General features: G+C 38.5%; 1 protein-coding gene across 4 annotated transcripts in view; it reads left to right on the top strand.

Annotated features, from left to right (window-relative positions):
• nrg2a (neuregulin 2a) overlaps positions 1-26,793 on the top strand; it is a 101,630-nt gene that overhangs the window by 62,868 nt on the left and 11,969 nt on the right. For 3 of the 4 annotated variants that reach the window (XM_089016462.1, XM_089016464.1, XM_089016465.1), the window contains exons 4-5: positions 15,363-15,483; positions 20,717-20,793. In XM_089016462.1, the coding sequence (XP_088872588.1) occupies positions 15,363-15,483; positions 20,717-20,793 (198 nt within the window). Of the gene's footprint in view, positions 1-15,362; positions 15,484-20,716; positions 20,794-21,193; positions 21,253-26,793 lie in introns of all 4 variants that reach the window. The other variant, XM_089016463.1, reaches the window with a different exon arrangement.

Genomic DNA, 26,793 nt, shown 5'->3' with positions numbered 1-26,793 from the left:
AACCTGAGACTCTCTTCTTTCATCAGAAAAAAAATACTTATTGCCTAAAATAGATGGGTCTGAAGTTATATGAGCTTGAAATGAGGGTGGCTGCCCAAAATACAAATACAATAGCGCTGAAGCTGGAACAAAGCACTAACATGGAAAAAAAGGGAAATGCTGCCCCCTCAACGAAGGGAAAACATTGCCAGAGGTCTGGCCAGCACTTTATTGGCAGCAACGCAATAAAAAAACTAAACCCGAACTAATTTGGTAATGGCACTCTACGTCATATTTTCAATTCCCAAATAAATTTGTGAATGGCAGTGGTTGAGAATAAGAAGTTATCATATTTAAAAGTTTCATGCTGTTATATGCTTAGTCAACATGTGTGACGCGAACACACAATTGAAGCACAGAGAACCTGGGGTCAATCTGAGGTCAACAGACACAGCAAGTTAAACTGTCATCTTCATCTAGGAGATCTGGCCTTGGATAGAATTTAGGACTTGGGAAACTCCTTTATCGCCAAAGCAATTTACGACTTGAAAGTCCTTCACAGGAAGAGCTCATTAGCCAGCTTACAAATTTATCAGTCATGGAAAGCACGATGTTTTATTGCTTACAGCTGTTCGTGCTTTGAACTCAAGAGGTGTGGTATTCTAATCAAGAAAACTATGTTTTACTAATGTATCACTTAAATTTGCATATACTCTCAATAAATAGCTTGGGAGAGGGCTGCAGCATTCAGGCGTCTGTCATGAATGGCTGCGTCTCCTGCCGGCAGTAAAGACAATCTTTCTGGGTCCGAGCCTTTGTCCACAGTGTCCGATCTAACATCTCTGACAGGCAGTGAATGAGTTAAGAAAGTGTGCTACTTACTTGGGAGAATCTGAAAAAAATAAATAGCTTCTGTGAATGTTAATGCCTTTAAGGGAAAAAAAATAACATATTTAGGCAAGGACGTACATATATTGGCATGCTTTTGAAGTACACGTGTAATAATTTTATTTCATGCGTCTGAATATGTAACAAGACCTCAGAAACGACATATTGGCGAAAGGTATATGCGGGTGTATCATATTTTTGAGCTATAGCGTATCAGATCACTTTTTTTTTTTTTGCTTCCCCACATGAGCGCTTCAACGTTTGGAGGTCGTTATATAGCGAAAAGACCAAAAAATACGGGTTAAAACATAAATCGGGAATAGAGGAAAAAAAATCATGTGCGGTAATGGAGCGTTCAGTGTTCTGCTTACATGTGCCAAAATCTCTGAAGAAGAGGCAGCTGTCCGATTTTATCATCGGAAATCTTAGACGCAACACCAAAAGGATAAAACGATACCGAACTCAACGGCGTAGACCTCCGCCAAAGCTGAAACGGCACACCTTCGCCGACTGTCACCATTCCTCATACTCCACCCGTCCGCCAACTTTAACGTAAATCAGTAGAGGATTTTTTTTTTGCGCATAATCCCGCTATTCAACCCGACCTAACCTCTTCGGCTACAGTTAAAGGACAACCGACACCATTTTTTTGTTTTCTAACTGACATCAGAACAACATTTTATAGCATCTAAAATACCCAAAACACGCAGTATGACATTTTTAGTCAAATGCAAAACACCAATAAAAATGACTTAAATTGTCCAAAATCTGCTACAAATCAGCTCGAAGCTGTGGATTTTCAGAAGGTCCCTCCCCCTTGTTCGTGACATCACGCTAGGACGTCTTGCCTTCCTCGAGAATCGAAACAATGGCTTCAGATTCGGAGAAGATGCTTTCTTGTTACTCATCCAGTTATGAATATGATTCCGATAGTTCTGAAGAGGAAAGCATAAATGTTTGCAATCGATTAAAGAAGTCCTTCCGTATCATTTTGAGGCGTCTGGACCCCAATGTAGCGTCAAAGAAAATGCACAATATGGCGCCCAAGCACTGTTTGAAATGGGCTGATTTGTCAGCTGGGAATTTGTGTCAACTAGTATCAAATAGTAGTCTTGGTGCAACACACAACGATTCACCATCGCGTTATTTATGTTTTTTACTTCTAATTTCGCGGATCAACACGAAGTTTTCAGACCAAACAAAGTACCCAAAATGCATTGTGTGTCACTTTCTCGGTCAGTGACGATACCTACCGTGACGTCACGGTAGGTATCGTCATCAACTCGAAACAAGACTTCCTGAATATTTAGTGTGAGTCTTAAAACGTAACGTATAGCTATATGCCGCTCAGTAGAAGTAATTTGAAGTGATTTGACAAATCATGGACACAACTTGTCCGGAGGCGTCGGTTGTCCTTTAGTGGTCTGAGTTATCAAACATATCTTCAGGCGGAAGCTTGTTTTGCTTGTTCTCTTAATTCCCTGTAATCCCTTCAAGACCGCTGCGCGATAAGTGGCGATGTGCAGTGCAAGCTTTGTCGAAAAAAGGCAACAAAGTTATTGAAATATCACAACACATCTTCTCTTGGAGGAGATCCAGGAAGCTAAAGGCCGTGTGATATGGTTAAGCAGCACTGTAAATGTGTGTGTGTGTGTGTGTGTGTGGAGGAAGCAGCTGTTCCAGCGGAGAAGCTGAGTGATATGAGCAGGAGGTGACACGAGGTTGTGCTGTGTGCTTTGTTAATTCTTCCCGGGTCCGACACAGAAGTGATCTGTGACTGACTTGATTTGATAGCATGATAAAAGAATTCCCATTTCAGGCCTCCCAGCTGTCTTGGTGGTCTTCATCCCATCTGTGCGGGATCTAAAAAAGATGCCTTGGTTTTTCTTTCTGGGATTTGCTAAGTGGCGAAAAAGCACCGTCATGTTTTTTTTGTTAATGCTTTTAAATATTCAAATGATTTGTTGCGTCACAAAGACGTGTCTGTACTGGTCTGAAAGTAAGATTTTTTTTTCCCCCTCTGCTATTCCCCAATACGGCCCAATATAATACTACTACTACTACTACTACTAATAATAATAATAATATATTTCATTCATAAACGCCTTTTAAAACTCTCAAAGACACTTTACAGTCACGGGATACGTTTTTATGTTGGCCTAGGCTACGGATTGACAGTATAAATACATAAATAGTGTCAAAAACAACGAATATCTCGATATAGGATTGATTGTTTTCATTTGTTACCATACAATGTTTTTAAAGCCTTAATTTATTTTTTAAATCTCTTAAATGGAGTGACATCATTGCTTAAGACTGACTGAGGTATAACCTTTACAATTTTATTACCATCTATACAATTAATAATCATAGTAATAATAATAATAGTAATAATAATAATACTTATAATAGTCATAGTAATAATAAAAATAATAACAATAATAACAATAGTAACAATAATTAAAATAACAAAAATAATTAAAATATAATAAAATAGATTAAAATAATTAAAATAATAAAACTAACAAAACATTAAAAATAATAAACAAAATAAATATAATATAAACAACAAAATTAATAAAAATAACAACAATAAAAATAATTGAAATAATAAAACTAATAAAACAATAAAAATAATAAACAAAATAAATACAATAGAAACAATAAAACTAGTAAAAATAACAACAATAACAACAATAAAAAATAATACAAAATAATAAACCAATACAAATAATAAACATAATAACAATAATATAAACAGTAAAAATAATAAAGATAATACACATGATAAGAATAATAAATCCAATAAAAATAACAAAAGTAATGACAATAATAAAACAATACAAATAATAAAAATAACAATTTAAAAATAAATCATTGTTTTTATGGAACGTTTTTTTCTTTTTTAATCACAAGCTGACCAAAGTACACATTCAACTGTATACTTTAGTAGAAGTCATTGTACTCTTTGGCATTTGACTCAGTATCATTCCGACTTGATCTTTGTTTCACTCATATCAGCAGTGCAACTGCGGTTTCGATTTAGATGTGTCATTTTGACAAATCAGGTGTTTTTACACTTTCCCGGCTATCTCCATGGGACATATACTTCCCATTCCTTTGCTAAAAACTCTCGGACATACAACGATGTTGTACACAGCTGTCTCTTATCCAAAACCCCCCATTAGTTTGTTGCACTACCTCCCTTGTTGTTGACCTTCTTTTTTTGGGGGTGTGTATACGTCATCCTTGTGTCGCCATCACCAACAGCGATATTTCCTAAGCGTGCAGGTGTTACCGCAGTCACCGATTCTTGCGCAGAATAGTCATCCTTGAGTATACACAAATGGTGGAGAGGTGGGAGGGGGGGCTCTTACAGCAAATCTAAGTGTGTATTTGTGTATACGTGCGTGTGACGAGGTTTTCGGAGACTTAAAAACCTCTCGTCTTCACAGCTGGACGAATACAAGGCCCAAATATGGAGCTGTGGTATATGTCTTGCGTTTCTACTACAAGGACTGCAAAGTCCTCCGAAATGAAAGCCAGCTGTTGTAAGATGACGGCCAATGAAGACATGATACCTCCCAAGTGATGAGCGCCGCTTTATAGCGCGTTAGTGTTATCGTAGCTCTGACATCTCAACGCAAAATGTCTATTTTTACGACACTCTAAGTACCTGTGTCTTTTTGCCTGTTGTGTTGCTGCAAAAACAACAATCCAAATTTTAAAAAAAAACAAAACATCATAATAATTTGCTAAAGCGAGAACACATGTTCCGACATCTGGTCTGAGAACCTGTCCCTCGGAGGTGTGCGATGGATTTCAAGCCGTCGGAGCGACTCATTTAAATTTCACACGCTGACTTTAAACCTTTAGCGTGGGTTAGCGCGTGCACGTTTCAAGTTAGCATGAAGAAAATGGAGGGTGTGATCGCTCCGATGATAACGGATCACATGACTTTCACTTTATGACACGCAAGCCGTTAAAAAAAAAAAATGTTTGTTGGATGTACAACTTCACCGTTGATACCGATACTTGCCTCTTCAGTATTTAAAGGACAACCGACACCATTTTTTTTGTTTCCTAACTGACATCAGAAAAACATTTGATAGCATCTAAAATACCCAAAACACGCAGGCTGATTGATATTTTTAGTCAAATGAAAAACACCAATAAAAATGACTTAGTGTCCCAAAACTACCTCAAAATGACCACAGAAAGTTTCAGTTTCAGAAAGTCCCGCCCCCTTGTTCGTGATGTCACGCCAGGACGTCTTGCCTTGCTCTAGAGGGCCGTTATGAATTTGGGGAACCCATTAGAATGTTTAAATCCCTTCAAATATTACATATAGAGCACACAGCAAATTAATGAATAACTCGTTTTCAAATCTGAAGTCAAGAATAATGACTTTTATTGTGGTTGACATCCAAAAATATGAAATTTTGGCTCTGATTTTAGCAATCATCATGGAATTTAACAAGTTTGATTTGCTTTCGCGGGCCGAAAAAAATGATGTGGCGGGCCGGATTTGGCCCGCGGGCCTTGACTTTGACACCTGTGCTCTAGAATGTGCTAGAAAATGCACAAGATGGCGCCCAAGCTCCGTTGGAAATGGGCTGATTTGTCTGCTGGGAATTTGTGTCAACTAGTATCAAATAGTAGTCTTGGTGCAACACACAACGATTCACCATTGCGTTATTGATATTTTTTCCTTCTAATTTCGTCATCAACACGAAGTTTTCAGACCAAACAAAGTACCCAAAATGCATTGTGTGTCGCTTTCTCGGTCAGGACCGTTCCTGATGTGACGTCACGTCAGGAATCGTCACCAACTCGAAAACAAGACTGAATATTCAGCGCAAGTCTTAAAATGTCAAATATAGCTATATGCGGGGGAATCTTTGTAAAATACGCTCAGTAGAAGACATTTGAAGTTATAGACACAACTTGTCCGGAGGTGTCAGTTGTCCTTTAAACAAGTCAAGCCAAATAGTTTGCATTGACATCAAGCTTCCTGACACGCAAACGGATCTTCACATAAGTCACACAACACCTTTTCCCGACACCGAGCTGCTCAAATTGAGGCGATGCATCCTCGCATCTGTCCGAAATCGGCACTTCTGCAGGAAGTGCTAGATGAATACAAGCGTGTTACAATCCACTGGCGCCACAGTCACCGCTGCTGCTGCTGCTGCTGCTGCTGCTGTCTGTCAGGCGCGTTTAGACACAGGATGGCAAAGGGGGTCCAAGTGGATCATCGTATCGACCTCGGAGTTGTGTTGCGGGGGGAATCCCCTGTCTCGGATCCCGGAAGTGCGGAGCGTGACCTTTAGATTTCAGGGGATTGCGTGGGATTGATTGTTAATTCATCACATCCGCAACGAGCGGGGGCGTTGATAATTCAGTCGCGATTAGTTTGCGATCTGAGCGACATAATGGGGGAAAAGGTATGTTAGGTTACGTGCGGGACAGAGACATTTTTCTGCATTTTTTTTGCAATGGAAAAATGAGTCAAGAACATTCAGACATTCCACAGGAACAGCAATAAGTGGCATCATTAATACAATGGATATCGATCAATCTAGCCATCTATGCATGTTTTTTTTATATTTATTAATTTATTTATTCATGTGTCCTTATTTATTTATTTATCTATTTATCTATGTATCTATTTATTTATGTATTTATTTTTGCATATGCATTCATTTTGTATCTGCATATTGTTTTATTATTTGTACAAATGTTCAAGCTGTATGCATGTATTGACTGAATTGATTTCCATTGGTGAAATGCAACCCATATGAGATAAGAAAAACTTATCTTGTGACTGTAATGACTGTTATATTTATTTTACTTGTTTCTCTATTCATACATCTATGTATGTATGTATGTGTGTGTGTGTGCATGTGTGTGTGTGCGTGTATGTGTGCATGTGTGTGTGTGCGTGTGCGTGTGTGTGCATGTGTGTATGTATGTATGTATGTATTATTATTTATTGATGCATTTATTTATTTATTTATTTATTTACATATTTACATATTTATCAGTTTGTTTTTTTAATGTGTTTTTTGTATTTCTCTCTTTTTTTGATGTCGGGTTGGGTGGGGGTAGAATCTCTCCATGTTATCCTCAGTTGGTCCCCATTCCCTGTCAACCCCAAATCACAGGCTCCACTGTGGTTTCAACATGAAATCTAGCACAAAGCATGATTCCCCAAAAAATGTTATCATATCATTTTGAACTAACCTTCCAGCGATCCCTTTGAAAAGAAATTATTTACAAAGCATTCGATTTCGAGAATGCACCACAAGTCTATGTGTGACGACATTCATGCACGTTTCGCAAAGATAATTGACCTTGGGCCAAACGGCAGCTCTTATCTGACATGGAGACATCAGTCTCTTAGTAGTTATTTACTTTTCCCCTTATTTTGCCAATACAAAGAGTTTGAGCTGCGTTGACAAACTAGTTTGCTTTTGGACCGGGCCCAAAAAATAAATAAATATATAAAATCCATCACATGTCCAGCGGTTGCCAACTGCCGCCCGCCAGCGGCCTTACCGGCAGCTTCCGCCGCCTTTGCCCCCCCCCCCCCCCTCACTCGGCTGGCCCTGCTGGGTTTTGCGAGCAGCTGTTGAGCAATCGCGCGCTGAGCCTGCTCTTTGATTGGGATGGTTGAGGCAGGCAAGACCAGGCATATCAGCTATGCAACTGAGACATGGCAACAGGAGTCAGGAGTATAAAAAAAAGGAGACACCGTCGCTGGGGCAGTGGTGGCAATCCCGCCGAGGAGTGTGGGGGTGTTAGATGAATGTGCTTTGCATGTTTCAATTCATCTCAAAAGACATTGTGGATCTCCTCGTGCATTATAGGCGAGCTCAAATATTCACAATGGGCTTTCTCGTGTGTCCAACCGCTACTATATAGCATTCTAATTCTTCTTGGGTGATTTGTGTTGTACTTGTTTTGGGCTCCACGTAGCCCAAATGACAAGTGGATATGAATGTCGATTTGGGTGTGCCTGTTATGGGTGGGCGTGTGTTTGTGTTCTTACATGGGTAATACTTTCCGAACGAAAATCCTCTCAGAAATATAAAACGCAGCCTTCGTCATTGCTTTTTTTTTTTTTACTTTGTCAACTTAATTGCTTGTCAAAAGATAATATCATAGTGGAATTGCAATCGTGTATGGCTTCACTTTTATTTATTTATTTATTTATAATGATAATGATACATTTCATCTATAAGCACCTTTCAAAACTCTCAAGGACAATTTACAGTCACATGATATTTTTTTTCTGCGGGTGAGCAGCGGCAGCCACACGCGCCAGCGTTCACTTAACCCGTAAGTGAAAAAAAATATTTATTTATTTATTTAACTATGTATTTCTCTGTTTATTTATTATTTATTATTAGTCCCATTTTTTTTTTTTTACGCATCTACGCACCATACGAATCACATTCCTCCTATTTGACCAATTCAACAAAGCCACCCATTGAATACCATGGAAATTATTTCTGAAAAGTACAATCGCCTCCGACTTGTAAAGTCACGTCATCCCAACTTTGTGGCTAATCTACCCACATTCTACATGTTCATCCGTAACAATATAAGTCAACCTCGCTGATAGCTAGTCTGTACTGCGTGCGTCTCTCTTTCACATCAAATTCACCCGTCAATTGCACTCTTTGCCCAGTTTGGACTAACCTACACCCTAAGTGGTTATGCAGCGAATGCATATACAGTATATAAATCCACACACACACATTCCATTCCATTTTTTTTATGGAAAGGTCTGTCTATCTACTGATGTGGAAAAGCATCTTTGGGTGGCTGACCACCCTGCTAAGGGTTCTAACATTTATCTCTTTACCATCAGGCATTTCGTGGCCGAGTCAAAAGATTTATTGTTGGTTTTATTGCTTTAAAGCTACTGTGTGCGACCTGCTCATTTCACGTTATTGCATTTATTGGTAGTTTGGTCAGTTTTGCATGGCCCCGAAACTGACATAACTGAGAAAGAATTTGACGCGGATTTTAGGATTGGATGTGGGTTGGATTAGCCTTTATTAGTTTCGCATTGGAGAAATTTGTCTTTCACTGCAGCAGAGTTATGAAAGGAAGAGGAAAGAAAAAAAGAAATAGAAAAAATAAATACAAGAGCTGCTTTATAGGCAGCCACTCTTGCAGCGCCATTTTGAAGTCAAAACGACAACAAAAATACTATGACAACACAAAGACATTCAATACTAAGCACTTTCTGCACCCTCTTTATTGCAAATCAAGGTGTCCTTTTCACCAGTGGATCAGGGAGGTCATGGTGGAATGTGCACGTTTGCTACGAGCTTATTAGTCTCGCAGTGAAGAAATTTACATTTAACAGCAGCGAAGTGATGAAAGGAAGAGGAAAGGAAATAAAGAAGTAGAAAAACAAAATACAGGAGCTGCTGCAAAGGCAGCCATTCTCGCAGCGCCATCTTGAATTAAAACAAACAAAATAACAAATAATTTGACACCGCACAAAAGAGTCATTCTATCTGAACCACTTTCTGCATCTTCTTTGTTGTATGAAGCAGTTCTAGATGAAAGAGGAGAGGATCAAAGCGTCATTTTCACCAGTGGAGCAGGGACGTCATGCTAAAATGGGCACGTCTACTACAAGCTAAATGTTGAAAGCAAACACAAAGCTGTAGCATCCATTGACGAAAAGAGATATTCTCACATCTCCTGTTCAGTACGTAAATCCGCTTCAGTTCCAAGCCACGACGTGTAGAATTGGAGTTCTCGGATTTGTGTTTATACCGAGACATCTCTGCTTGACCACCTTTCTGGCGTTACGTGCCTCCTCCTACTCCCGTGGCTGCGGCACATGATTTGTACTTTTGATGCTAATAGAGTTGCTTTTTTTTTGATGGGTGAAAACATCAAATCTTAACGAAGTCCAGATGTAAGCGAATCGGCTTTGGCTCGCTCCTGACTTTTCGACTCTGTCTTGCATTTTAGAGATTGCGCTGCGTGCAAACAGTGAAAAAAGGTCCTAATCCAAGCTGTAGTGAATTATAAACATTTTTCATCAAATCGATTAGACGTGTGTAATTTGGCAGCATTGAAAAGGCCAATGGAAAATGTTTTTTGTTTTTTTTACCATTTCGAGCCGGCTTGCAAGGTGGAGCGCAGGAGTACGGACTCATTGTGAATGCAGTCGTGCAGAGGAGGGGGGTGACTTTGCTATGGGGAATGGGGACCCCTCTTTTCATTTTTACAGTTTTCCTCGAACCCTTTGGAGAGCGTGGAAAGACAGACATGTTTATGAAGGTTTCCAGATGGTCCCGCTTGCACCCCCCCCCCCCAAGCTTTTCTTTTCAGTTCTTGGGCCATGAAGGATTAATCAAAGTCAGTGGTAAGGGCTAATGGCTAAACGCTGTGGCTCTTTAGAACCCAGAGGAGACCCCCGCCGCAGCGCCGACTCGGATTCGGCCCCTGGGCTACAGCGCCCGCTGAAAATAAAACCTGAGATCAAACCACCAACTTGATGAAATCATCAGTGCAGATAAACATGGTCTGCCCACTTACTCTGTTTGACCGAGGCACTTGATCACATCATTTTTTTAAGAGAAATTCGAGCAACACGATATAGCCTAAGAAAGGAACCCGTCGTACAATTATCCTTTTTTCTTTGGGCTTTGTCGGCGCCTAGTTTCCTTCTCGGGAATGAAAAGGCGAGGACATAAAAGTGGTATCTCCGGAAAGAGAGAAACAAACCAAAACAACCACACACATACAAGCTGACTGTTAGAACAAAGCGCTTCTTTTCAAAATATTACGCCCCTATTTTCGCTCACAGTGTATAGCCCGCGATTGCGGTTTCCATAATTATCCATTTTCAACAGGAAAGCGAACAATGCTGCGGTTGACACCCCCAACTGGAAATGCTCCAAAGCAACGGTGTCTTTGCTTGCTTTGTGAGATAAATAGTTCATAATTAAGATACAAGTGCATGTCCCTTTTGATGCTGGCTTTTTGTAGGCTCTGTAACTCCTTGACATGTTCAATGTACTATTTTTCAGATATATGTAATCAATGAATGGATAAATGAATGGATAAATAAATAGATGAATAAATAGATGAATAAATAAAGGCATAGATACATAAACACATAAATACATAAAACATAAATAGATAAGTAAATAAATAGATAAATAAATAAATCGATGGGTAAATAAACAGATGGGTAAATTGATGGATGGGTAAATTGATGGATGGATAAATATGTCAATAATTACATATCTAAATAAATAAATGGGTAAGTAAATAAATACATTGGTGGGTGGATAAATAAGTCAATAAATACATGGATAAGTAAGTAAATACATCTATAAATAAATAAACAGATATATAAATAAATAAAAATAAATACACAAATAAATAAATGAACACATAAATACACAAATAAATAAACACATAGATACATAAATAGATAAGTAAATAAAGATTGGTAAATTAATGGATGGATAAATAGGTCAATAAATACATATCTAAATAAATAAATGGGTAAGTAAATAATATATTAATAAAAAACTACATTGATGGGTGGATAAATAAGTAAATAAATACATGGATAAGTAAATCTATAAATAAATAAATAAATAAATAAATACAAATATATGAATACGGAAACACATAGATACATAAATATATAGATGCATAAATACATGAATATATAAATACATTAATATATAAATACATGGATAAATAAATACATGAATACATAAATACATTAATCCATAAATTAAAAAAAAATAGTTTTTAAATGATTGTTGCCAATTATTGGGAGATTTCATGAACATGATTAGTGTCTTCATGAAGAGGAATATCCAAATTTATGGATGACGAAATACCTTCAAATTCGGTGAATATCACGCAGCTGTATATAATCCACCATACCGTCTCATAAACTCTGTGTTATTCACAACCACGACAAGTTACCCCTCACCACCCATCATCCGCCCCTCCCTCCGAAAACAATAAAAAAGCAAATCTGTCGCTCTGAGCTTTTTTTGCAAGACTGTACAAAAGTTTTATCAGCTTCTATTGATGTACATGCCAACATGCCATCATTCGCATATAGCAAGTAGTCATTTTTTCAGAGCGAGCGAGCGGAATGCGATTAATTTGCCCTAGCAGCGGCGTGCCCGCGGTAAGCAATTGAGGGGCGACCACTGAGTGATGTGTTCTTTCATCACAGATATGACCCATAATTCTTACTTTGTTATCACCTGTCATATTTGGGAATGAGACAGTCAGTTCAAGGCACCCCAATGACTGCCTCACAGTGTGGCAGATCAACCTGACAAATGATGTTTATTTTGTTGTTTTTATTTTTCATATTGTGCTTCTTTATGTGAGGTTGTGTAACACCCAAGTCACCTCCGGGGAGTATCAATGAGGTCATCTGTTTATGAGGAAAAATGACAAAGTTGTCACGTGTGGTGCTTGGCACTTTGCGTCAGGTTTGCTAACTGACAAAACAAATAGAACGCAAAATTGTAGGACTATATTGATTGTTTTTACTCTAAAAAGAAAAGCTTGTCAAGAATAATGCTAATAATTGTTATATCCATCACATGCTAATGCTAAATTTGCTTAGCCATTCAATTGCTTTACAGTACATGTTATATTGTAGCATTAAGCTAGCAGACTTACAGCCAATTTACATGTTTTTTCGGGCAAATGAGCCCGTTCTAACAACGAAATGGCAACCGACTGTTTTTGTCCTCTATTCCAAGCCCCCAGTCTTCGATGAAAGCCATGTGATTGGTCAAGAACGCAGCAGTGAGAGCCACACATATAAACATTAAAGAGACAGGCAGACGACAGTGAGAGAGTTTCAACTTTGATAGTTCAAAGGCAAAGTGTAGACTGCAAGGTTAAAATATCCCATCTTTAAGGCTCCACAAACAACCCGCACAAGCCATTTGTGCACTTGATGCAAAAAGCTATCAACCCAGCTAAACAGAACACAATTGATGAGGAACTAGATAAAATTATCACAGAGAAAGCACCTACAAGGGATCATTCCTCAAGATGGTGAAAGAAGTGTTTAATGCTGATGAAACCGGCCAATCCATTCCATCAAGCCATCAATGACCATCACAAAGGTCAATAAAACGACTTCATTATACAGTACAGTTTATTTCTTTAATTATAATACCATAGCACATTTATTATACATAAAATAAGGTATATTTTGTGTAGTTTTGAGGCTTAGAAAAATAGAAAGTAAAAAATTATGTTTTATGGGGACCTGGAAACGGATTATTCTCATTTTAATAGTTTTCTTTGGGAAATTCATTTTTGGGATACACACTTTTCACCTTACACACTCTGTCTGGGAACCAATTAAGTTCGTAAGCCAATGTATCACTGTATATAGAAAAATGTTCTCTCCATGTCTCGCATTTTTGCCAATTTGAAAATAGTCATAAGAGTGAAATGATTTGGTTTGAATGATAAATGGGAATGTGATGGGAGGTCGGCGGTACTTTACACTGAGTTTGACATAAGGCCAAATAATCTTTGACAGAAGAACATGACCAGGGGGTTCAAACACTAGCCTTGATCCTTTCTTTGTGAAGTCTACATGTTCTCCATCTCCCTATGTGGGTCATTGTCATTTTTCACCCGCGGACCCCCCACATGTTTCGCCAGGTGGATTGGTAATTATATCTCTATCTCCAGAATGTCCCCCCCCCACTCTCCCTGATAGAGGCAGCCTAGGGAATGTTGCGTTCTCCGTTCTTGCGAACTTTATTGGTTGAACGATATTCTATGAGAAGCATCGGGTTGTTTTTTTACAATGTTTTCATGTTCCCGACTGATCTTTTTACGAGGTGTTTTTTTTTACAAGCCAAGTCAGAGGTGAGGTGTGAGCAACAATGAGGTAGTTGTATTAGCTAGTCTGTCTGAATAATAATGATTCAATGTTATGGCTAACTTTCTTAGTTGATTGGCCGGGATAAATCACGCTCGTACTGTTGACTCTTTGGAAGACGGCTCATGCGTCTTTCCGCGTGTAACAAAATGTGATCTTGTGACATCTCGTCCCGATGGCGAGGAGCACACATGGCGGCCCGGTCCAACTGAATCGGCTCCAAACGCGCTTTCCAGCTGTTGGATTTGATTTATTGTTCTGGTAGAGCACCCGCGGACGGAAATTCTCCAACAGCGAACCGACACAAACCGCTCAGGTGCTCACGAGCACCTGAGAACAGGTCAACGGACGCCGTCACGTGTCATAATACCGCACGCCTTGCGCCTTTCTCATGCCTGATCCTGCCGCCATTCGCCGCTTCCTCCTCCCCTTTCCTGCTTTCAAACGACGCAGCTCTCGTTCTGATTAGCAGCCTTCACCTCAATCATAATCTGTCCATTCAGCCGGGGGGGGGGGGGGGGATTAAGTGCAGATACATGACATTTCAGGTCATTCCAAGAGTCTGAGTCAACGCATAAACAACTCCTACGCAATGTCAAGGAAATATTTATCTTTGCTCGTACAACTTCTCGAGATAGCGTCAACACTGCTGAGAGACACAATTACCATCGCAGATAGGGTATTGAGAATTTAAAGGACAACCGATACCATTTTTTTGGTTCCTATCTGACAACAGAAAAAAAACGTTTTAGAGCATCTAAAATACCCAAAACACGTAGGCTGATATTTTTAATCAAATGCAAAAAAAAAAAATGAGTTAAAGTGTCCCAAAACTACTTCAAAATGACCACGGAGATGGCGAGTTTCAGAAGGTCCTGCCCCCTTGTTCGTGACATCACGCCAGGACAGGTCTTGCCTTGCTGTAGAATCAAAACAATAGCTTCAGATTCGGAGAAGATGCTTTATTGTTACTCATCCAGTTATGAATATGATTCTGAAGAGGAAAGCATAAATGTTTGCAATCGATTAAAGAAGTCCCTCCATGTATTTTGAGGGGTCTGGACTGCAATGTAGCGTCCCAGAAAATGCAGAAGATGGCGCCCAAGCTCCGTTGGAAATGGGCTGATTTTTCTGCTGGGAATTTGTGTCAACTAGTACCAAATAGTAGTCTTGGTGAAACACACAACGATTCAACATCGCGTTATTTATGTGTTTTCCTTCTAATTTCGCCATCAACACGGATCAACACAATGTTTTCAGACCAAACAAAGTACCCAAAATGCATTGTGAGTTGCTGTCTCGGTCAGGGGCGTTGCATACGTGACGTCACGTCAGGAATCGTCACTAACTCAAAAACAAGACTTCCTGAATATTCAGCGCAAGTCTTAAAACGTAAAAGATCGCTATATGCGGTGGAATCTTTGTAAAATATGCTCAATAGAAGTCATTTGAAGTGATTTTACAAATTATGGACACAACTTGAACCAGATTTTTACAATCTTCAAAAAGGTATTCAGGAAAATGTGGGCGCACGGTTTTATTTGTTTTCTTCTCTTCTCCACAGTAACCACCACGCTATCTCCAGGCTCAGGCCACGCCAGAAAATGCAATGACACAGAGAAGGCCTTCTGTGTGAATGGCGGCGACTGTTACTTCATACATGGTATAAACCGGCTTTCTTGCAAGTAAGTTATCTATTTTTTTTGTGTGTCTACCAGTTGATGACAGAATTTCTAATGCTTCATCGTCGCAAAAATCTGCCTTTTCCCACTGGTCGTGTTACGGTTTGTTTTGTCGAGAACACTTTATTCCTGTTGTTCTTTCTTTCAGCAGCAGCCCGGCAGAGGAAAATACCGCCTAAATGCCCCGCCTGTTGTGTATCGCGGCGTCTGCTTTGCTCATCCTTTTAAGTCCCGCTCAGTGTACAACAAGAGGGCCCGTGCGTTAAAAGCCCCTTTCAAAATGTCATGAGTCACCGTTTCGACTCGGGAGCAAATATTTATGCCTATTAGGGCCCCCCCTCCAATGAGGGAGATTGAGTCATTGCTTACATTGGAGGTCCTCGGCGAAGGGGATTGTGACACTGCGGCAACATGGAAGTCAGCCAGTTGACATTCTCATAAAAAAATATAAGAATAAATAAATGAATAAATACATACAAATAAAATACAAATAACAATACAAATAACAATACAAATAAAAATACAAGTAAAATACAAGTAAAATAACATTAAAATAACATTAAAATACAAATGCAATACAAATAAAATATGATTAAAACTAAATTAAAAATCTAAATAAAAAATCTAAATAAAAAAAATATTAAAAATTAAATTAAAAAATCTAAATTTAAAATCCACATTTAAAATCTAGATTTAAAATTAAAAATCTAAATCTAAAATTAAAATCAAAGTTAAAAATCTAAATTAAAAATCTAAATTAAAATAAATTACAATTAAATTTAAATCAAAATCAAAATTAATAATCAATTAAAATCAAAATTACAATTACAAATCATAATATAAAATACAAATTAAAATCAAAAGTAAAATAAAACATAAAATGAAAATTAAAATTAAACATATTGTATATAATTATATATATATTTTTTTAAAGTTTATTTTTTTATTAATATATATATATATATTTGGGCCAGGGCGGCCCGGTAGCCAAGTGGTTAGCACACCGGTTTCACAGTGCAGAGGTCGCCGGTTCGCATCCCGGTCCGGCCTCCCTGTGTGGAGTTTGCATGTTCTCCCCGGACCCGCGTGGGTTTTCTCCGGGTCCTCCGGTTTCTTCTCACACTCCAAAAACATGCATGGCGGGCAGATTGACCACTCCAAATTGTCCCTAGGTGTGAGTGTGAGAGTGACTGTTGTATGTCTTTGTGTGCCCTGCGATTGGCTGGCAACCAATTCAGGGTGTCCCCCGCCTCGTGCCCGAAGACAGCTGAGATAGGCTCCAGCAACCCCCGCGACCCTAATGAGGAAGAAGCGGTACGGAAAATGAGATGAGATGAGATGAGATAGATATTTGGGCCATGGAAAGTATATAATAAAACCTCAAATGGAAGCTTAGGTTTGACTATAATTTTTGACAGACATTGCGCAAAGAAACAGCGCTTTTCATTTTACAATTGTACTGTAGAATTTCACTTTATCTGTGTGAAAATGAACATGTCGTAATTAGAAAAAAATGTTCCTCTATCAATGCCCGCGACATATAGTGATAGACTGAAATATGAACAGAACTATTAACCTGTGCAATCATCTGCAGCTATTCATATGATGGCTTTAGTCAAAGCTTGCAGCTTTGTTTTTGATTGAAACAGGCTCAAATTTCACAAGAAATATATTCCATAAAGATTCCATTGTAACCTGCTCCCTCTGACCCTTTTTTTTCCAATTCAATATCAAATCCAACCACTGTAGTCACCCGCTCCAGCTAACAAATTCCATCCTTGTACTTGCAAGACAAACTACCCACTCCTCCCCGCCCCCGTCATGGCTGTTAAATATCAGGTTGCAAGCTCCATTGGCGCATATGTCACTCGATCGCGACGACTCAGGCCAGTGCGTTGCCAGAGCGGCAAAAATTGGTGCTGCTTCGGCGTCCAGTTGGCCCCCGCAAGGAAGCCCGCTCGACGAGCGATGCGGATATGGCCGCAACAGCCGTTCAATGCGCTATGTACAAATTGGAGGCAGCAATAACTCAATTGCTGTGGCTAATTCACTCACGGCCCCGGGGCATGGCTCCAGAAGAGCTGGATAATGCAGTGAAGGCCCGCAGGGGGGGGTTTCACCCTGCCCCCCCCCCTCATCTCATTCAATATAACCCAGGCATCAGTGGGTATTACTCAGCTGCGAAACAAGTGGTGCAGACAGCTCCGCCTGCGTTGACTCATTCACTCTTGCGAACACACTTTTGTTTCAAACGGGGAGCAAAAGGTTTAGACATGATCCACGAGCAAAACCTTGTTGGAGTTGTTTCCACCATACGAATAGAGTGCAAGTCGGAGTCCGGACTTATTTTGCATCGCAAACAGTAGAGGGTGCTCACTGGATGCTTTGGTCAGGAAGTCCTACATTTGATCAAATAAATGACGCCATCTATTGTGAGGGTAATATTTACTATTTGTTTGTGACTCTTGATAACAACAACAACAACACTAATAATTATAACACTAATCAGTATAACGCTAATAATAATAACACTGATAATAATAATTATTATAACACTAATAATAACACTAATAAAACACAAAATAATAATAATAATAATAATAATAGTAATAATAGTAATAAAAGTAATAATAGTAGTAATCGTAATAATATAATATAATATAATATAATATAATATAATATAATATAAATGTAATGTACAGTTATATAATGTAACAATAATCAATAATATAACATAACATAATATAATATTACGTTACAATAATAAAAATAAGAATAATAAAATAACACGAACAATAAAAAGAAAAAAAAGAAAAAAAAAAAAAAAAATAAAATAAAATAAGATAAAAATAAATCAAAACTAAAATAAGCTAAAAATAAATCTGAAATAAAATAAGATGAAATAAAATTAATATAAATGTAAATGTAAAAGTAAATTTAAAAATAAATGTAAAAATAAATAGTAAAAATAAATATAAAAAAAAATTATATATATATATATATATATATATATATAGTATAATAATATACTAATAATGACACTATTAAAAATGCTAATTAGTCTGTATGTTATTGGACTTGCACTTTTATATTTATTTTCCTCAACAGGCCATAAATCTCCCCCGCTATAAATCTTTTGTTGTGTAAGCCGTTACAACAAAAGTGTGATCATAGGCAACGCAGCTGGACCGAACCCCAATATATATTAGTTTCTCCAGTTCCAGTTCGGCCATTTTGACGCCAACTTCCCGTCATCTCATCAGTCAGGGTGAATAATTAAATGGTGAACATGATGTTTCTCCCGGGAGGCGTTGTGTGAAACCAGTAAATTGCTCGCCGGTGACCTTTAGTTGGACCACCGGTCTCGTCGTGAATCCAAGCGGAATGTCGGTGCCCCTAAAAGAGCAACCGCTCATCCTAAGGGGACTTTAATGAGGAAAGATGGCTCGGGCCGACCAGTGGTGGTGATGAAACGTTATGCTAACGTACATCCAAATTAAAGAAAAGGAAAAAAGGCACTTAACATGCATGCTAATAGAATTCAGGTTTCCATGTTTCAATAGTTTGCTTGAGCTTGAAATACGGCTGCTTTTAGAATTGATCACAGAACTCAACCTTTAAGCCTCGTGCAGATACCAAGAGGGTCACCGACATTAGCCCTCATTACGTTTTGCTGCACAGGCTTCCAATTGATCTATTGACGAGCACCAAAGTGCTACAATGAGCTTTCTTTTCTCCCTTTCAGGCCCCAAAAGTCATTTGGCTTATATCTTTAAGAGCGATTTCGGATAAGTATCCATCATCTATTGTTATCATCTGTTGTTATCATTTGCTAGAATGTTATTCTCCCAGTTTTCACCCACCAAGAAGGTGCTTCTTTTTTTCTTACGAGGGTGCAACTTCCTGTCTAGGCTTTTACTTGTATCTTAACAAGAAACTTCCACTGATGTATACGTTTGTTTGTGTGCTTTTTTTCCACATATTGAAGATTTCAAGAGCAATTATTAAAATGTAAAAAAATGCACTCGACATAGACAAAATATATACAGTAGATACAAACTTATTATTATTATTATTATGATTATGATGATTATCATGATTATGATGATGATGATTATTATTATTATTATTGCTATTGCTATTGCTATTACTTATTATTATTATTATTATTACTATTACTATTATTATTATTATTATTATTATTATTATTATTATTGATAGTTTAAATCAGCTATTTTATTATTTATCATTTTATTTATAGGTTTATTGTTCTGTTTATTGTTCTTTTAATTGTAAATTGTCCTTGGATTTTCTGAAAGGCGCTTGGAAATTAAGATTATTATTAGTACTAGTATTATGATAATGATACTTCTAATAATGATTATAATATATATATATATATATATATATATATATATATATATATATATATATATATATATATATATATATATAGAGATAGAGAGAGAGAGAGAGAGAGAGAGAGAGAGAGAGAGAGAGAGAGAGAGAGAGAGAGAGAGAGAGAGAGAGAGAGAGAGAGAGAGAGAGAGAGAGAGAGATTTTTTTTTCAACCCATGTTTTCAATTTTGAATGACATTTTGGGAGTTTGCTGTCAAGGTGAAGGTGACCTAATCGGAATTTGGCAGTCAACCTGGAATCCCCTGCCTTGAAATCTCTGTCAAATTGCATCACATCACTTTGAATATGTTGTGTTTATGCGCTGCAGTGAAAAAAAAAAAAGAGTTCAGGTTTCATCCAGATCCATATTTCCGTTTGGATCGAAGGGAAACCAAATGTTAATACCACACTTGCTCAGTTCACGGATGACAAATGTTTCGATTTTGGCAGTTGGTCTGTTTAATGTACCCCCCCCCCCCCCTGCTCCCTTTTTTTTTAAGGATGGGATTCTTTCTATCATTTCACACAGGGTCACTTTTACCATTTGTTTATTCCAATCATAGCTGAAATCATTTCTTGACTTCATTCATTCTGAAAATCATGTCTATTTCCATGCTCACTAATGTTATTACGTTTGCCTGGCGAGCTGCAATTACATAACATTATACGACATGACAGACTGTCAATAAAGTCAACGTTTCATTGTGAACCGTGACAACATTAACATTCAACGCTGAGGCCATGATGTGATTTTTTTTTTTCCAAAACATTTTTTTCCCACTCCAAGTTCACCTCGCTGTATTTTCCTTGCCCGTAACGCTTGTTTGCTCCTTCCCAGATGTCCCGATGGATACTTTGGCCCGCGATGCTCAAAGACCGAACCTCTGCGGTTGCACATGCCCAATCCTTTCAAAAGTATGTTCACTTGATACCAGCAGCTGAGAACAGAGACACAGTTGTCACTGGATTACCTCTGTGGACTCCCGCCGAAACACCCTCCACCTTCCTCCCCCTTCCTCCACCCGCCGCTGCTACTGCTGCGCGCACCCACCACCGACGCCCGGTTCTTTTTTTCTGTCTTTTTCTCTCCCCCCCCACCCTCTCTCAGGTCAACGCGCACAGTGGTGTCACCCATGGGAACGCTCTGAGCTCTGTCGTCCATTTGTCAAGCTGATGTTCTAATTTTCTGTCTCTCTCTCTTTCTTTCTATCCAATCCCTCCCCACTCCCTCTACCACACCCTCATTTTTTGGCACACTCTCCCTCTCCCACCACCCTTCCTCCTTCTCTTCTTCCCTTTTATTTGTGGCTTTCAGGTGTCCGAATGACTTTACTGGTGATCGGTGTCAAACCTACGTTATGGCACGTTTCTACCGTATGTCAACTTCCTCTTCTGTCAGACTCCCCTCGAGTCACATGTGCATGCGTCGACCAGATAATCACCTAAAAAAAACTAAAAACAAACGCACCCTGACAATTTTCTGTCGTTTGTCCAGACCCATCGATCAGCCGGCCTTCCCGTATTGTGCGTTGTGTGCATGTCACGTCCTGTTTTGTGTTTCGTGTGTCCATTTTAGAACTGTTTATTTTTTTATTTTTTTGACTAGTTTGCAACTAAAAGAAAATATGCTTTTTGGTCCATATACTAACACAGCTTGCTTCTGTGTGAAATAGACATTTTAAAATGCTTAATGTGAAAAAAAAAAACAGTTTACATTGTGTCGATGTGAAGTGGCAATCACGTGCATGGTTTCTCGCCGTTTCCACCAAGCATTACAGTTCAGTTTGGGTTAGCTTCGTTTAGCATCTTTGCTTTTTTTTGTGTGTTCCCATTATTATGTATGCAACTCACCCGTGCACCATTTATCAGATTGATGGCAATGTTTTGATGCATTACAAAAAAACAAAACAAAAAATCACTTTCTTAATTCAAAGAATCAGAAATCCACCACATCATATCTCTTTTCAAAGACTCTTATGATGACTTGCATCACAGGTGTCAAAGTCAAGGCCCGCGGGCCAAATCCGGCCCGCCACGTCATTTTTTTCGGCCCGCGAAAGCAAATCAAACTTGTTAAATTCCATGATGATTGCTAAAATCAGAGCCAAAATTTCATATTTTTGGATGTCAACCACAGTAAAAGTCATTATTTTTGACTTCAGATTTGAAAACGAGTTATTCATTAATTTGCTTTGTACTCTATATGTAATATTTAAAGGGATTTAAACATTCTAATGGGTTCCCCAAATTCAAAACGGCCCTCGAGAGGAAACCATAACTACAATGTGGCCCGCGGCAAAAAATGACTTTGACACCCCTGACTTACATGGTAAAAACACAAAATAAAGCTTTCGCTATTCCCCCTCCAGGAAATACAAACTAAATTTATTGTTATGTCTACACTTTACTGAACTGTACCGCTTGGTTGAATGTGTCTTTGTTTGTTTGTTTTTACCATTACAATGTATCCAGATTTGAAACGTCAGGTCAGATGATTGATATTCACCATTGAACCTTACAACTATACAATTTAAATTGAAAAATAAATAAGAAATCTATCATGTTGTCATATTTGGATAATACAAGACAATCTATATATTGATTTATATATTGCTTTAATTACGGCTGAAGCTGTAACAAAACACTTAACATGGAGAGCGATCATATGCAGGAAATAAAACAGTCACAAAGATAGTAGAATAGATCATGGAAAAAACTAATGCATGGGAACGTGGTCAAAGGCGGTTTATAGAGTAATGCATATCAAGGAATTTATTAATTTATACTCATATCGACATCAGCCATTTTTGTTGTCATCTTTCCGTGAACCAGAAAGTAGACTTCAACCCACCACAAAATTGGCCCTAAAAACCCCAGTCTGCGATTTCTAATGAGATAAACACAAAATAATTAGCTTTGACATCATGTGACTGCTGTTCGTGACTATCATTGTTAATTTTTTTTAAGAAAATGCTTCGTTTTCATTTAGTTTTTAACTCATTCACTGCCAGACAAAGTGCAAAAATGTGTCCACTCCGGTGCCAGGGTTTTTGTCATTTTCACTCAAATTGCAGGACCCATAGAATAAGAGTTTTAGGACTACATAAATATTCAATGCCACGTAGGAAACCTTAAACTCTCTTTTATCAGAAAAAAAAAGAGTTAATTCCTGAGTTATATGGGTCTGGAGTTATCTGAGCTTGAAATGGGGGCGGCTGTACAAAATACAATTCATGCCTATTGATTTATATAGTGCTTGAACAACAGCTGAAGCGGGAATGAAGCGCTAACATGGACAAAAGGCAAATGATGCCCTCTCGTGGGAGTAAAAAAAACATTGCCAGAGGTCTGAGCAGCGCTTTATCGGCACCCCAGCAAGAAAAAAAACCCTAACAAATTCGTATTTTCAATTCCCAAATAAATTTGGGAATGACAGTGAATGTGTTAATAGTCTTGGTTTAGTTTTAGTTTTTAAACATCTAGCGGCTATTCAGACAATTTCTCTATAACTTTAGTTGTGTTTTTTTTTTTTTTTTACAAACATACGACGCAGTTTCAGTTAGCTTTCCTTTTGGAAAAAAATGAAAAAACAAACATTTTCGTTCAACGCTAGCATGCACTCAAGAACATTTACAAGTTGCATTTGATGATTTCGCCCATCTACACACACACACAAACACACACAAGCACACACAAACACACACACACTCTCGCACAGATGTTGGATTGTCACACCAGGGACAATAACTGCTCCCTCAGTTGTCCTCACATGCCGTATTAGCGTATCCAAAGAACATTTTTAAGCTAGGCATCATTGCGTGCAGCTAATAGAAGCTAATATAAACATCAAATATGGATTTATAACCTCATGCAATGGTGTTTATTGTTTTTTTTTTTTTTTTTTTTTGCTTCATTCCAAAAACACTGGCAAATCTGGAATTTTAGATCTGAGCTTTGCCATATCAGATTACGTCAAGTTCTCCAAGGAGCAACCTCACGGATTGCATCCGAGACTCAATTAGGGGACGAGCGCTATCGTAAATCGAAGTTGTTTTCGCTGGACATGTCCACTTGGGATTGTTAACTCATTCACTGCCATTCCCGAATTTATTCGGGAATTGAAAATATGACGTAGAGCGCCATTCTCGAATTTCTTCAGGTTTTGTTTTTTTCTAATTTGGGTGCTGATAAAGCGCTGGCCAGACCTCTCCCAATTTTTTTTTTTTCCCCCTTTCGACAAGGGTGCAGCATTTCCCCTTTTTCCATAATTGCACTTTGATGAGAAGGTTTCTTCAGCCGTCATCTGTACAAATTTGAAGAGGTGGTTCTTTAAGTCAGCTAATTTAAAGGTGGCCTTTTCTAAGTTACGTACCAGCAGAAGGATTTCTGAAGAAACCTTCTCATCGATGGACCACTCCTGTACGACTGAGAGCTTACACAGACGGATGATTGCACTTTGTTGTTAAAGCGCTATATAAACCAATACTACTGTATGTATTGCAATATAATTTGGACAGCCGCCCTCATTTCAAGCTCATATAACTCCAGACCCAAATAATTTAGGAATTAACTATTGTTTTCTGATGAAAGAAGAGAGTCTAAGGTTTCTTATGCTGCATTGAATGTTTTTGTAGTTCTAGAACTCAATATTGTGTGTGTCCTGCAATTTGAGTGACAATGACAAAAACCCTGGCACTGGAATACACACATGTTTGTCTGACAATGAATGAGTTAAGTGTGTTTTGAATCCGGTTTCTGTTTTCTGGAAGTTGGCTGTGATGTTGCATAAAAATTTCCAAAATGTATTTTGGAACTGACATCTCAGTTTCATGCTGCCTTCAAAGTTGCTCAAAGCTGACCATTTGTTTTGGCATACGTGTGTATCGCTTTCCTTCTTTCGTTGGTTCTCACCCGATGCTAAATGTTACACACTTTTTTTTTGACGTGCTCATTTTTTTTTGGCCGAAGAAAACGCGGTGTGTGGGAGAATGCGGCGCTCTGCGTTCAATTTAACTTTGCTGCAGCTGTGCGACGGTATCAAGGACACAATTTATCTCTGGTTCTTATCCAGCTGCGTGAACACATTCCAGGCTTGAGCGACTTTTATTTTTTCATGAATTAGACAAAGCCCTTTTTGGAAATAGAATACAGACGCTCTCCTACTTACAAACATTCGAACAACGGGATATACGAATATTTTTGTAGTAATATGTATTCTCTCCGGTTGTACATGTATATATCTTTATCGAGCATGTGTTTTATTCAATGTTTATTTTTCAGTACAAACCACTATAGGTTACTGATACAAGCCTTCAACGTACTAATATAAACTTTAAAAATATGTCTGTGTAGCCCCTCAGTCGTACAGGAGAAGTCCATCCATGTCGGACGCTTCGCTCCTCATCCGAAAAGCTTTGTCAGCGAACTAAATTTGTGCTTGTAGCTCTGGCCTCATATTTATATCCCTAATGGACAGAGGTGGTGGTGCCAGACCTCTGCTTTGGTACCTTAAACCTTATACATACTTATATAAGCCTTAACGGACAACCGACGGCTCCGGACAAGTTGGTTCCATAATTTGTAAAATCACTTCAAATGACTTCTACTGAGTGTATTTTACAAAGATCCCACTGCATATAGCTATATTTTACGTTTTAAGACTTGCACAGAATATTTAGGAAGTCTTGTTTTCGAGTTGGTGACGATTCCTGACGTGACGTGACGTCAGGAATGCGCCTGACCGAGAAAGCGACACACATTGCATTTTGGGTACTTTGCGATGGTGAATCGTTGTGTGTTGCACCAAGACTACTGTTTGATACTAGTTGACACAAAACCCTCTTCATAACTATTTGAATCATATTCATAACTGGATGAGTAACAAGAAATCATCTTCTCCGAATCTGAAGCCATTGTTTTAATTCTAGACTCGAGCAAGGCAAGACGTCCTGGCGTGACATCACGAATAAGGGGTGGGACTTTTGAAACTCGCCATTTCCGGGGTCATTTGGAAGTGGTTTTGGGACACTTTAACTCATTTTTATTGGTGTTTTGCATTTGACTAAAAATATCAGCCTGTGTGTTTTGGGTATTTTAGATGCTATAAAACGTTTTTATTATGTCAGTTAGGGAACAAAAAAAAATGGTGTTGGTTGTCCTTTAAACATACATTCCATACAAAAGATAGCACTGAAGCAACTTATGAACAAATTCACCTTACACACAAATTCACCTTACGAACGAACATTCGGAACGTATCTCGTTAAGTTGGGGAGTGTCTGCATAACAAAAGCGTTAGCTGTCAATATCATCTTGACAGGAAGATACTTCGACAGGAAGATACCACCGAAATGACTAAACCATCCAATAACAACTCAAAAAAAATCTGCCATTTGAGTACATATCTTGAAAAAAAATGACTATGAATCAGTAGCTTTTCAAACAAGCCGATCCGCAGTCCAGCTCTTGGAATGTCACATTTCAAACATGATGGATGTTAGCGATTCGCCTTCCAAGTGAACTTGAAGACACTGTTGATATTTCACCAAATAAATCACGTTACACAGCCAACAGGCACACACAGGCACATGCGCGCACGCACGCACATCCATTCCGCCCGCGCTTAAAGACCTGCTTCCTGCGAAGGGCCACCACCCATCCCCGGGAGATACTCTTAGCCCATATCGCAGGAGGATGGCTTGTGCTCCATTTTGGCTTGACAAGAGCCTCCTAAGAACAGCTGGGACTTGCTTGGATGCAAAAAGTTAGGCGTAGGGACCTGCCAGAGATATGAACGCTAGCTATAATTATTCCTATTCACTATGATTGTTTCAATTACGGTGCGATACGCTTGTTTCAACCTGCCTCTTCAATGGAGACGGGCGTGTTTGGAATCACACGCATATAAAAAATAAT

This window comes from Hippocampus bargibanti, linkage group LG16, assembly GCF_051943395.1.
Source record: "Hippocampus bargibanti isolate YZ-2025 linkage group LG16, ASM5194339v1, whole genome shotgun sequence".
Taxonomy (NCBI): domain Eukaryota; kingdom Metazoa; phylum Chordata; class Actinopteri; order Syngnathiformes; family Syngnathidae; genus Hippocampus; species Hippocampus bargibanti.
Note: the sequence above shows the minus strand (reverse complement) of the source record. Positions and strands in the feature narration are given on the sequence as shown.